At 39.2% G+C, this 12,151-nt stretch overlaps 1 protein-coding gene across 1 annotated transcript; it reads left to right on the top strand.

Moving 5' to 3' along the window:
• Window positions 1-1,106: 1,106 nt before the first annotated feature.
• Window positions 1,107-4,824, top strand: FGF3 (fibroblast growth factor 3; the record flags this gene model as incomplete). Its single annotated transcript, XM_010288013.1, has 2 exons — window positions 1,107-1,210; window positions 4,492-4,824. Coding segments are annotated over 2 exons (437 nt in total), but the record flags the coding sequence as incomplete, so codon positions are not given.
• Window positions 4,825-12,151: the final 7,327 nt, after the last annotated feature.

Raw genomic sequence — 12,151 nt, 5'->3', positions numbered from 1 at the left:
GGCCCCGCCACCCCTGGAACCATCAGCCCCGGCTGGTGATGGCACATAGAGATAGGGAGACCTCAGGGATCTTTCTGAAGTCCATGAAGGAAAACCACTATTTCCTAAAGGAACACCCCCTGGCTATTAAAGCCTGGAGGAGGCATCCTTCAACAGCGAACCGGCGCCTGATTCAAAACAGCTGTACCAAAACCACCCCAACTCTCTCAGACACGGTCAGGCCAGCAACCTAGCTCTGCAAAGGGGACAGGCCCCTGGCTCTGCTTTACCATTGCCAAAAGGCAGCAATGGGTTTGGGTGCAAGGGTCACCTCTTGCCTCCGAACACTCAGAGAAAGTAGCAAGCCAGCTGGATAACTGAGAGCAGAGTTTGTGCGAGCCAGCTAGAGAGCCCTGTGCATACAACACAATAGCTCCCGAGCCATTTGTGCCTCCATCAGCATCATGGCACCTTTGGTTGGACATAAACACTTTGGCAGGTATTATGGCAGCCTCATCTGTGGCACTCTTCTTGTGTTTGAGACCCCATCTTTGATGGCCTGAAAATCTCCTCCCTTTTAATATGTCTCGGACTTGTCCTCGAATTTTGTCCTTTTCTGGAGGGTTACATTGACCTCTTAAATGACAAGTTCCTTTCATGATTATATACATGGGTCTAAAATGTGGCCATCTCACTCTGTTTTACCCTCTGGAGACCTCAGCAACGACTTTGTCCTGAATTGGACCGCTTTGTGACTGGTTTCAATAAGTCAAGGGCTCTTGTGTTCCTAAGCATTAAAGAGGATTTAAACTTTTTTATATACATACAGGATTAAGTGACCCTCTAGTTCAGTGTCAGATCTTTTTCATTTTTGAAAGAATTCAGTCTCAATCAGACATCCAGGGATTTATTGTCAAGCTTGTCTCAAACAATTCCCATATCGTCGTTGGCTTATGTTGTTTTGAATAATAGTCTTGTTTTATTCATGTGATTGCACTATGTTTTTGATGTGAGCTAGTGATAGCTGTGAAATCTTACTCTGCAGGTAAGCAGTCATCCAAATATATCTCAAAAAATTCCAGGTGATGGGGAGCAACAACATATCTCATAATTGTTTCTGTTTCTAGGTATTCTTGAAATAACTGCCGTTGATGTTGGAATCGTTGCCATCAAGGGCTTATTCTCTGGCAGATACCTGGCCATGAACAAAAGGGGCAGACTTTATGCATCAGTAAGTTTTACTTAAGACTGGCATATGCCTGTCCTTTCCTGTGGGGAGCACTGATTTCTTATAAATAAACATTTATGGAGGAAAAAAGTAATGTTGTAACAGATTTCTGCCTAGAATTGTTACAGGCAACCAATCAGTAGATTTCTGAAAGTAGGAAGAAGCTGTGTTCATATTTTCTTACTGTATGTACAGCCAAAAGTAGAAGAATGTATTTGGCAAAGGTATTTCACATGGCCAAAGTTCCAGGCCATTTGGTGCACTGATAAAGACCTCAGGAGCCAGCCTTTGCAGTGCAGAATGTCCATCTCTATTCAAAATTATCCGTATTTATATTTGGTGTGGGTCTTGGACACCAGCAGAGACATATACGTATCAGAGAATATCCAGAAGCAAGTGAGCATCTGTAACAGGAAGGCAGCCTACTGACGGGAGTTTCTTTGCACAGAGCATGTGGTTGGGCAGTGAAAGAGCTTACAGGTACTAAAAGACAAGGCTATAGCAAGGAAAGGAAGTATGAGAAGGTGCAAGAGGATAAAGGTGAAAATAAACACCTTATTCTACTCCTTTGACCTCATTTTTTGTCCTGATCTTTGAGGTAAAATCTGGGCTCTACTGATACTAGTAGGAGTCTTGCCTTTTCAGCCCAGCCAATATTTCCCCTCAATGAATAAAATACTTTGGCTTAGACTTCTTCACATTCAGGGACATACTAAAGTGTATTTGTCAGTGTGTATACTATACACATTATCTACCTACTTGAATTTCTTCCATTGTCTTTGATTACATCCCTAGCAATCTTGTGATCTCTTACTGTGTAACAGCTGTACTCTGCAGTTTCTCCAGGAATCCTGTGGTATGGAAACAGATTTGAAGAGGTTAAAATATGGCTATGTGAAATTTGCTTCCTCCAACTAGTCATTATATGTAATTCTGTTGATTTGAACAGCATGATATATCATCAAGCAATGTGAGCTTTTTCCATGTGAACGTAACCTAGGTAACCCAATCAACTCAGTTGCCTCCTTGGTTTGATGTATTTTACTCCACCTTTTCAAGAGTGTTCTGATAGTGTTTACGACCCAGCTTCCATAATGTGTCTCATGTGATGCGCACTGATTGAAGGGCCTGTGTGTAAAGATGATGATTCTTTGCTGGTGCAGAGAAGCGGGTCACAATTTTGGCAAAGGAAAATGCAGCTGAAGAGGAATGAGGACATACTGCCTCTGCTATGCCAGAGCTAAGGCTGGCCACTTCTATGCTTCCAGTTAACATTCTGATGAAAATGGGCATCTTTTTCAATGGACCTCCTCCATCAGCTCAGAGCCCCTGTCTGCCCCAAAGAAATTAATGGGAAGGATGCATTTTCAAGTTCTTTCTCACCTTTCTCTCTTGTTCAAAATAGGTATGTTTTTCCTCCAGATTAATTAAACTGAATTAAAATAAAACTAAACAAATTCTGAGCTAAAAGCTCCTCTCTTGGATTGAAGGAAAACCTACAGTAGGATAGCCCAGGGAGTCCTTTTCTCCTGGACTTCTCTTTCTAGTGTAAGGAGCATCAGGCCACCTTGAAGTTTGTTCAGCTGTCACGTGCCAAGGAATATCAGCCATGAACGGTTTCTGTACAACAAGAAAAGATAATTTTTGCTGTTCCAGCTCAGCTTTGAGAGAAACTGTTTCAGACTTGTATTTCAGGGCTGGAGGGACAATCCAGGAAAAGCTATTCCATTCTACCTTTTTTAACAGAAGCACCAAAGGATGAGGGCTCAGCTCAGGAGAAACTTCCCGGTTTTCCTTGCTTAGAAAAAACTGACCAATGACTTAACAGATGTTACTGTGCCAGGAACCTGTAAAAGACCCCTATTTCAAATAAGACTGACTTCTTGAGGGTAATTATACAGCAAGCATTTTATGAAATATTATTGGAATAACTCTGTTATCCATTGATTCACCAGTTTTCCCATGTTAATAGAGTTTGTTGAGTCTGCAGAATTCCTTTGTCTCCTTAGCAGATTGTGATAATCCTCTAGGTTTATGCTCTGTAATAAACCCTCTACAACCAGAACTGAGGCAGACAGCAGGACAAGTCTACCTACATATGGTAGTTGTGTGGGCTCCAGCACCACAGCATATGAAAACCTTGTCCTTGCAAGGAAGGGCACTTCCGTTTACAGCTGTGAAGCTGAGACATGTGGAGTCTTTTAAAATCTTGTAAAATGCCTATCAGCATTTCTGGTGAGTGAACAGCGCTAAAGGCATGCTGTTAATGGAGCCTATGGCTTTTCTGGCCCCAGCTTGGCTACCTGTGCCCTTTCCATGTCCTCTACGGGGGCAAAGCTAAATAAAAAATACTCTGTAAAGACCATGGTAGCAGTTCCCCCCTGCCTCTGTGCTTTACACACGTTAGATACTGAAGTCTTAATCACACAGGTACAGCAAAGATGATTTTGTAGTTAAGAAAAGATGCACAGTGTGGGAGGTCCTTTATTTGTGCTGTTTCCAATGCTCCCCGGGAGGAGGAAGGAGGTCCTCTTGCCAAGCTTTTGCACACTGTTTTCTCTCCGTTGAGGACCAGATGAAAAGGGGCCAATTTTGACGGATCACATAAAATGTGAGCACCCAGGATGGGTGCATATTTTCCCTTACAGTTTGTGATAAAGGAGCAGCCTAGCATTTTGAGGGAACACACTGGTGGGCAGGGTGTACTTCCATTTTGTTATGCCGAAGCAAAGAAAGAAGTTTCATAAAGGTGTTGTTTACTGCTCAAATATCTGTAACAAACTGAATGTAGTAGACTAGGTATCTAAGGTATATCTAACTAATATACCAATTAAAGAGCCACATTTTGTATTAAATGTAGTATTTTACCTTTTCAGTATATGTCAAAGGTTGATAGGCAGCAATTAAATCATCTGTCCAGTTCACAGGCATATTTAGATCCGTAAGCATAAAAAATTAAATTTACAGCTGAACAATCAACAGAGCTATTCATTCCTATTCACATGCCATTTTTTATTTTCAAATTTTTTTGGCCCCTTTCTGTCTCTGACCCATGGACTATGCTCACACTGCTGACAGCACCTTGTTGCACAGCAGTTCAGGCTCAGCACTTCCCTTCTGCTTGCCTTTTGTAGCACCAGTCTAAGTTTTTCTTACCAAACATGTTGCTGTCCTTATCCTAAAACTGAGTAGAGTCTTGCTTAAGACTCATCCAATCTTATTGAGGTAGAAGAGAGCTATTGCCCATATAGTCTTTTTTAAACTTTGTCATGTTTGCTTTACAGGAAAATTATAATGCAGAGTGTGAGTTTGTGGAGAGGATCCATGAATTGGGTTATAACACCTACGCGTCCCGTCTCTACCGGACTGTACCTAACAGAGCCGGCACCAAGCGCAAAGCCAGTGCAGAGAGACTCTGGTATGTGTCAATCAATGGGAAAGGACGACCCAGAAGGGGCTTTAAAACTCGCCGGACACAGAAATCGTCTCTCTTTCTGCCCAGAGTATTGGATAACAAAGACCATGAAATGGTCCGACTCTTCCACACAAACGTGAAATATCGAGAGAGTCTCCTGAAGACCCCAAGCAAGAATCAGCGAAGAAGGAGAGGACGCTGATGTGGGTGGGGGAGCTTGTATGGGGGCTGGAAGTGACTGAGAGTCTTCAAAATACTACTAAAAAAGCTAACAGCTGTGATTGTATGACAGGCATTAACATGGTCATTTTTTAGACACTGTATAACTGAAAGCCACATCACTTACTTTTAGCTGTTGTAGAATTATTGTCTGTGGTAAAAGAGATGTGAGATAAACTAAGGCATCTTCAAATGTAAATTAGTTGGATGTAATAATTTTGTCAATGACTTTCACATTGTATTTTCTAAAAAAAAAAAAAAAAAAATATTTCATTAGTAGTATTTTCATTCTAACTTACCATAGGGTATTATCTCAGTGACCCTGTTTTCCCAGATCATATGAACATTTTACACTTACCAATTTTGTGTCCACAGAGAAAGCATAGCACTTTCATGGCTCTTTTGGCAATTCCTCATAAAAGGCTACATTCCTATGCTTATGGAATACTGGAGTTAGAAAACTGGTTTATTTTTCAGCTTACATATATTTATTTTTATTTTATGATCAGTCAGTACCAATTATACGTTTTCCATGACTGTCCAAGAAAAGTAAAATTCTAAGCTACTTCAAACATTTCAATAGACTTACACATTACTAAAGTACTTTTGAATTTGTTTAATTAAAAACCCAAGACACCTGACCTTGTCATTCAAATAAATGAATGTTGATAAAGTGGCATTTGCATTGGCCAAGCTTTAGCAATATATACCTGTTTGATGAATCCTCTCCTAAAATAGGATCCAAATATGATGTGAAAGCCATTTGTGGCATGGACTGAACTTGCGATATAGGAAAATTCAGCACTGGGCATGAGAATCTTTATCCGGTACCTTTGTTTAACTAAGTTTTCTACAGAAAGTCCTAGTTCTAGATTAAAAATGTTTTAAATATTGGGGGCAGGGAGAATTAACAGCTGCATTTGGCATACAAAAACTGTAGAACTGTCGTGACTCATTCATTTAAGCTGACTGTTATGTTCTGATTTTCCTTTTTTTTAAAATGCTTGTTATTTTCACAAGGTAGTCCTAAACTGAAAGCTCCAAATCCAGGTGGGGGTTAACAATCTTGAATTCCGGTTCAATACACATAAAAATGTGTTTCTATAAATTTTTCCCTTCTGATTCTGGAAGTTAACTTTTACAAAATTGAGGGGAGTCCATGTCACAAGTTTAATTCTGAGAAAGGGGTTAAGCTTTAAAAACTTCGCTTCACAGCCAGGAGATGATAGAGTAGTACAAAGATTTAGATGTGCTTGACAAGCACAAACAATGGTAATTTCAATGAGATTTGGCCTTGTACTCTTAATTTCCTAGAATTAGGCCCTGATACAGCATGGCTGCAGAAAAGAAAGACTGCACTGAAATAAACATTTAATCTGGGTTAACGGTTGGACTTGATGATCTTGAAGGTCCTTTCCAAACTTAATGATTCTGTGATTCTGTGAATCTGAATTTAACGAAAGATCTGTAAGTCAAATATGACATTATATAGAAGCAGACAGGTGCAAATCCCATTCCTGGTCATAAAGACACAAAGGTCTTCTTGTTGGCTACTTACTGAATACCAGTATGGTCATTTAAAACTAGGTAATGAAAATCTTCCATCACTGAGGAGTGAATTCTGTGAGAGAGAGAAGTAAAATGAGTCCACAGGAGGAGTTTATTAAGCCTATGAGTTATAGGTTTAGCACTGCTTACATCCCTATAAAGGTAAAATCAGAAAGCTGTATTTATACCAGAAAGTATGCTCCATTCCTTCCACCTTTGTATCTTTTCTGTAATATTCTAACAAAGAAGGAAACTGTGTTCGAATAAGAAAGTCAAAATTCTTTGATCTCTGCTTTCCTTTATACTGAAATAATGTAAAAAGACACTTAAATGTTGTACATAATAATGCAATGTGGTGCACACAGGATAGACGTAGGTTTAAAAAAGGGTACAGAAAATGTGAACCATCTTCCCAAATTTTCTTGCTTTTGCAAAATAACTGAAAATAGTGATGGGATCTTCACAGAAGTAATCAGGCAGTATCATGTCTGGAGCCACTGAAAAAGCTGTGCAAAGAAGAAACATAGAGACTGAAAAAGAAGCAGATGAATTCAGATTTTCTGGTTTGTTTACTCTCCTGTGAACCACACAAGGTCCAAACTACTGCAGAATTCAAAGTGTCTTTTGAAAGTTGATTGTATCAGTGAAGAAAATGAAGTTTTGCATCCTAGGCATCAGGGATATTTTGGGGACACAGTGTTGACTATGCCAGCTACCCTATCTCAGCTTTGTATTTCCCTTCAGGCTACTGGTGGGGGCTGAACCATTTGACTGAGCAGGAAAGAGAGGGATGTAGGGAGTCCTCACGGCTCTCAAGCTTCAAGAACAAAATGCAAGGGAAGGAAAGTGTCAGTAAACCCAACTGGCAGGGAAAGATCACCTACAGCTGAAGATTAAGAGAGATGTTTTTCCCCATGTCTAATTTGTGGACCATTTTTATTTTGCCCACTTTCAGATCTACTTCACCTCAACTTGTAAGAAAAACAAGATCCATTTTCAGCTTTCTCTCCCCTAAAAATTGTTGTAAAGCTAATGACTAATGACTGCATCAGGTATTTTTGATACAATTCTGATTGTCTAAAGAAAGTGGACAAAATCCTGTTTCCCATGACACAAAAATGGCATCTTCACGCCAACTCCAAGTCCATTTCCTATAAAATATTTGGTCTGTATTCTTAGCTTTTCTTAAGGGTAAGTATTTGTGCTGACTGTATCCCCTGCTTTTCTCCCTCTGTTTTTATCAAATTTTCCTCTCGTTTTTTTCTCCTTCTACTTCTCTTTTACAGGTGGTCAAACTACCTGTCATAATGCAACAGAAGGTAATTACTATAGGTGATATAGAAATATCATTAATTACAAAACACCTGCTTATTCCTGTCTTTGTTTTAAGCTGTATTGCATGCTTGTTGTAGGAGTATTGTTTTAATTACTTTCCCATATGAAATTGCAATGAAGTTTAGCTTAACACATGAATTATATCCTTGTTTCAGTTTTCATCCCAACAAAGTCTAAAATACTGACACTGAAAAAAAAGGAGGGGGGAAACAAAAGAAAAAATAATTAACTGATTGGACGCAATGGCATTTTAACTACTATAGGTAAGTGATGATTTTCACATCAACCTAGAACAATTTTACTGACATTCTTAGCATTTTTCTTTGCTCAGTCTCCTTGCAGCAATTCAAAGGAGATGGCTTTGGGATTTGTCTTTTTTTTTTACCTTTTACGAAGTATTAATGTTCTTGTTGAAATACTTTTCATTACAGACATTCATTACTTAATATTCTTTTAGCAACCTTGAATTCCAAAGTTCCCAGATACTGACAGGCTGAAATCCTATTCACAGTTGTCTCCTGTATACCATTTTATTTATTTGGACCAGAACCTTACAGGGTACCTTACAAGAGGCAGTAGATTTGAGTTACTGTTACTTTCTCCTTAGGATTTTAAAGTCAAGACGTGTATCCTCTTTTAAACAAGTTTCTTGAGTGACTTTATACCTTTCCATTGTATCGGCTATTTTCAGATTTTTTTTTTTTTTTTTTGAGGAAGATGTAAACTTTATCCATTTTGGATTGTAGAGTTTCTGCAGACTTCACATGCTGCAGGAGTTCACTGGCATCCTTAAATTCATTACAAAACAGAGATCATCGAAGGAAGGAAGCCAGATCTGGTAAAGAACTCATCTGCTGTAGCCCTTTGGTTATCCATCAAGTCAATTTTCAATTATTTTGTGGTTCTGAGTCCATTTCAAGGCCACCTGCAGCATTCTGTGGTTACATCTGCATTAGCATGTAGCGCAGACCCACAGCAACAGATCTGCAGTGCAAAACCTTTGGTGTCAAGTACCCAATGTCCCCACTACACATATTTTGGGAGTGTGTGGGAGGGTGATTTTGGATAGCTTCCAGCCTGCCCCTATGGACTGAAAGCCCTTTGGCAGGTGGAGTGCTCTGAGAGGGTCTTTGGGTTGAGTGCCACTAAGAAGGAATCCACTTCACATGCTCAGCAAATGTTGACATAACTCCAAGTAGCAGGAGAGCTTGCTCAAAAGCATGCTTCTGTTTTGAACCAAACACCAGCGTAGATGCACCCTGTATGAGATCCATTTATTCATACCCTGTAACTATTTTGGGGCAGAAACCAGATCTTGAGATCATTACTTCAATCCTCTCCATCCTGGGTGGCAAGTCTGTTACCAGAGCACACAATTATTGCTGTTCTCATCCTGGATCCAGGTGAGCCATGGCCACCACATATTAATTGCCTATTCCCAGGCAACCCGCTCTAGGTGGCCCTGCTTGAGGAGAGGCTTTGGACCAGATGCCCTCCAGAGGTCCCATCCAACTTTTCTGTGATTCAGTGATTCAATTTTTAGTTGTACTGAATTCAAACTCCTTATTAGTTTGCCCTCATCTTTGGATATTCTGTGCATTTCAGAGTCCAGTTCCCTATCCCAACCTCTCCGATTTCTCTCCATTCACAAACTTCATCTGAAACTAAGCATGCTGCTCAGTTTTGGATCAGTTATTCTCTGAGATTCTCTCTCCATTTTAACAGTCTGGTGTACTAACTATCTGTCCTTTCCCTTAAAATCACTTGTTGCACGTTCAGTATAGTCGTTAAATTGCCAGAAACAAACAAAAATTGAGCAGCTGGTGTGTGTACTTCTAAAAGCTACCTTTTCAGCTTGCTGTCCTTCACCAGCTCTTTCCTGAATTCCACAAGGTACATTCTCTTCATCTCCTTCACCTCCTCCCCATCATAAAAGTCTCTCTGTTGGTGCCATTTCTAGCACTGTATTAAACCATTTCCTTCCAGTTTTGCACTTTTGTTTAATAAATATATTTCTGTAGAAATTGTACAAATTATACAAATATTCTGTTACTTCCCCAGTCACTCATACATTATTTGAACTGGGCTTGAATGTCATTTTCTTTCATGGTCATGAGGCAGAAAACAGTGCATCAAGGGATTTTGGCAAACAGTTTTCATTCACCTTTTCCCAGACAGAAGGCAAGCAGCCTGATCCATGGCTTCTTGATTTATATCTGAAGCAGATTTTTTAAATTCCTTTTATCCTTGCTTTAGCCCATCATAACTTTTATATTCCAAGCTGTTCAAAACTTCATGTAAAATATTCTGGTCTTTGGTGATTATGTTAGTACTTCTGTCGTTGTCTGTTGTCTGTTCATAAAAAGCAAGAGTCTAAGTTACAAAACATTAATTGTTTCCTAATTTACTCACACATTTTTTCTTCACTTTCTCAGCATGGATTTTCCCTCTCTTTGAGGGTTATTACTCTGCCATCTGAGATGATGTTTTAGTAATTTTATGATATTTCTGACTCTGTTTCACCACTTGCTATAGGTCTGATATTCACTTCTACAAGCCCTGCTACTGCTACCCATTTGCTTCAGCAAGAATAGCAGCGCATCCCACTGTATTTGGAAACTGCTTTGCACTCATACCCTCAGCATTCAGAAGGGAGACTGGTGACATTTCTCAACGTAATCTTATTTAATTACAAAGAATGTATAAAATCAGTTTTCCTCAGTCACCACAAGCATGAAATAATGCTGGAGGGATTTTTTTGTTCATACTTCTTAAAGTCAGTACCTAGCCCCAAACCCTCTCTGTTTCGAGTCCTTTTGTGAGCTCTTGGATTTCCTTCTTTACTTCCTGATGTTTCCTCTTTCTTCTCTGCTTTTCTTCACAGATGTACAACCCACTGCAAAACAATAGGCAAAGAAAACCTTTTGACCATACGTGTCTTTGGTTTGGGTGGTTGCAGGGACCTGGTTCTGGAATGGGGCTGGTATTAGTTCAACTATTTGGTTGACAAGGCTTAACTGTTTCTTATAATTGTCTGATTCAAGGATGTGGCTACTCCCCCAGCTTTTCGAAGGTTTAGTCCCGTCTAGAACAAGTTCAGCGTGAAAAAAATCTAGACAGCACTGCTGTTGTAACACACTGATATTCATCATCAACTATTCGATTCACAGCTTCATTGGTAAATATGAGCTCAGAGGAGCAGAAAAATAAATATATTTAAAGTTGTAGCCAGGCAGGGCAGGATGAAACATCACAAAACAATGCCATTGAAAATTCTCTTTGAGTTACAGCAAAAAGCTTTCCCTTGAGCACCCTGTCACCACTGTGCATTGACATCCAGAATCTTCCTCTCAGACCTAAACAATAACTTCAGAAAATAAAGCTGTTAATGATGACAATGAGAATTTTGAATCTTAATGCTTATTTGTATTTGATATAAAGCATAAGATTCTTCTTATTTATATGTACATGTGATTTTCCTCAGCAAAATATATAATCAATTAATTAAAAATTAGGAATCCTTTTTTCTGTCTTCAAAACTCAGGCAGAGTACTAAAAGGGAGTGGTTTACAACGTACCTCTCTGAAAATATATTAAGACAAATGAAGCCAAACCTTTCTAAGTTTAGTCATCATGAAATTACTGAGTGTCATATACATACAGCAAATACAATTACATCTTTGAACTCAAAGCAAACAAGATTCTACATATTTTTATACTCTTGGAATTGAAATGTTTCAATTGTGCTGAAGGCCTTGTAAAAAGAGGCATTCAATTAGGACAACTATTTATGCATCGTTTATGTGCAGAATGGTTTTCTAAGAACTGAATGTTTGCAAGGAGATCAGCATACCACTCTGCCAAAAAGATCTTGATAGGAACTGCTGTGGTCTGTCTTATCAAAACAATAATCTGTGCACAGAAGGACTTTACTGATAGGTCTTCTTTTTCTCCTTTTGGAGTGCAAATTATTTTTATTGATAATAAATATAACATCTTCTGGTCATAAAAGAAGTATCTTTTACCATTAAAATACACCAACAAAGAAGCAAACAAGTGAAACAACATATGGTGGGTTGAATGAATTAACTCCCACTAATTCAAACTCATCTTGTTAGAATATTCTTCATTATATCAGTCATTTAGCATTTACATTGTGTAAGCTATATCAGATACGATTTACAAATGAGATAAAGGTAAGCCCTTCAGACTTTACAGGCAAGAGACTGATGTTGGAGTTTGGGCTTCAAGCTTTGCCACAGTGGCCCAAGCACAGGACATGGATGAGCAGCCTGGGCTTTGCCCCAGCTCTGCATGCTGATGTGGTAAAATGGGGTCTATCTCCATATTTCATTTTGTTTTCCTGACTCTAGGATGCAAATGCTCATGACCCATCTGGGTCACAACATGGAATACGGCTGCGGTCA

The sequence above is a fragment of the Phaethon lepturus genome, unplaced genomic scaffold (assembly GCF_000687285.1).
Source record: "Phaethon lepturus isolate BGI_N335 unplaced genomic scaffold, ASM68728v1 scaffold32125, whole genome shotgun sequence".
In the NCBI taxonomy this organism is placed as follows: domain Eukaryota; kingdom Metazoa; phylum Chordata; class Aves; order Phaethontiformes; family Phaethontidae; genus Phaethon; species Phaethon lepturus.
This window is presented reverse-complemented; position numbering and strand designations above follow the sequence as displayed.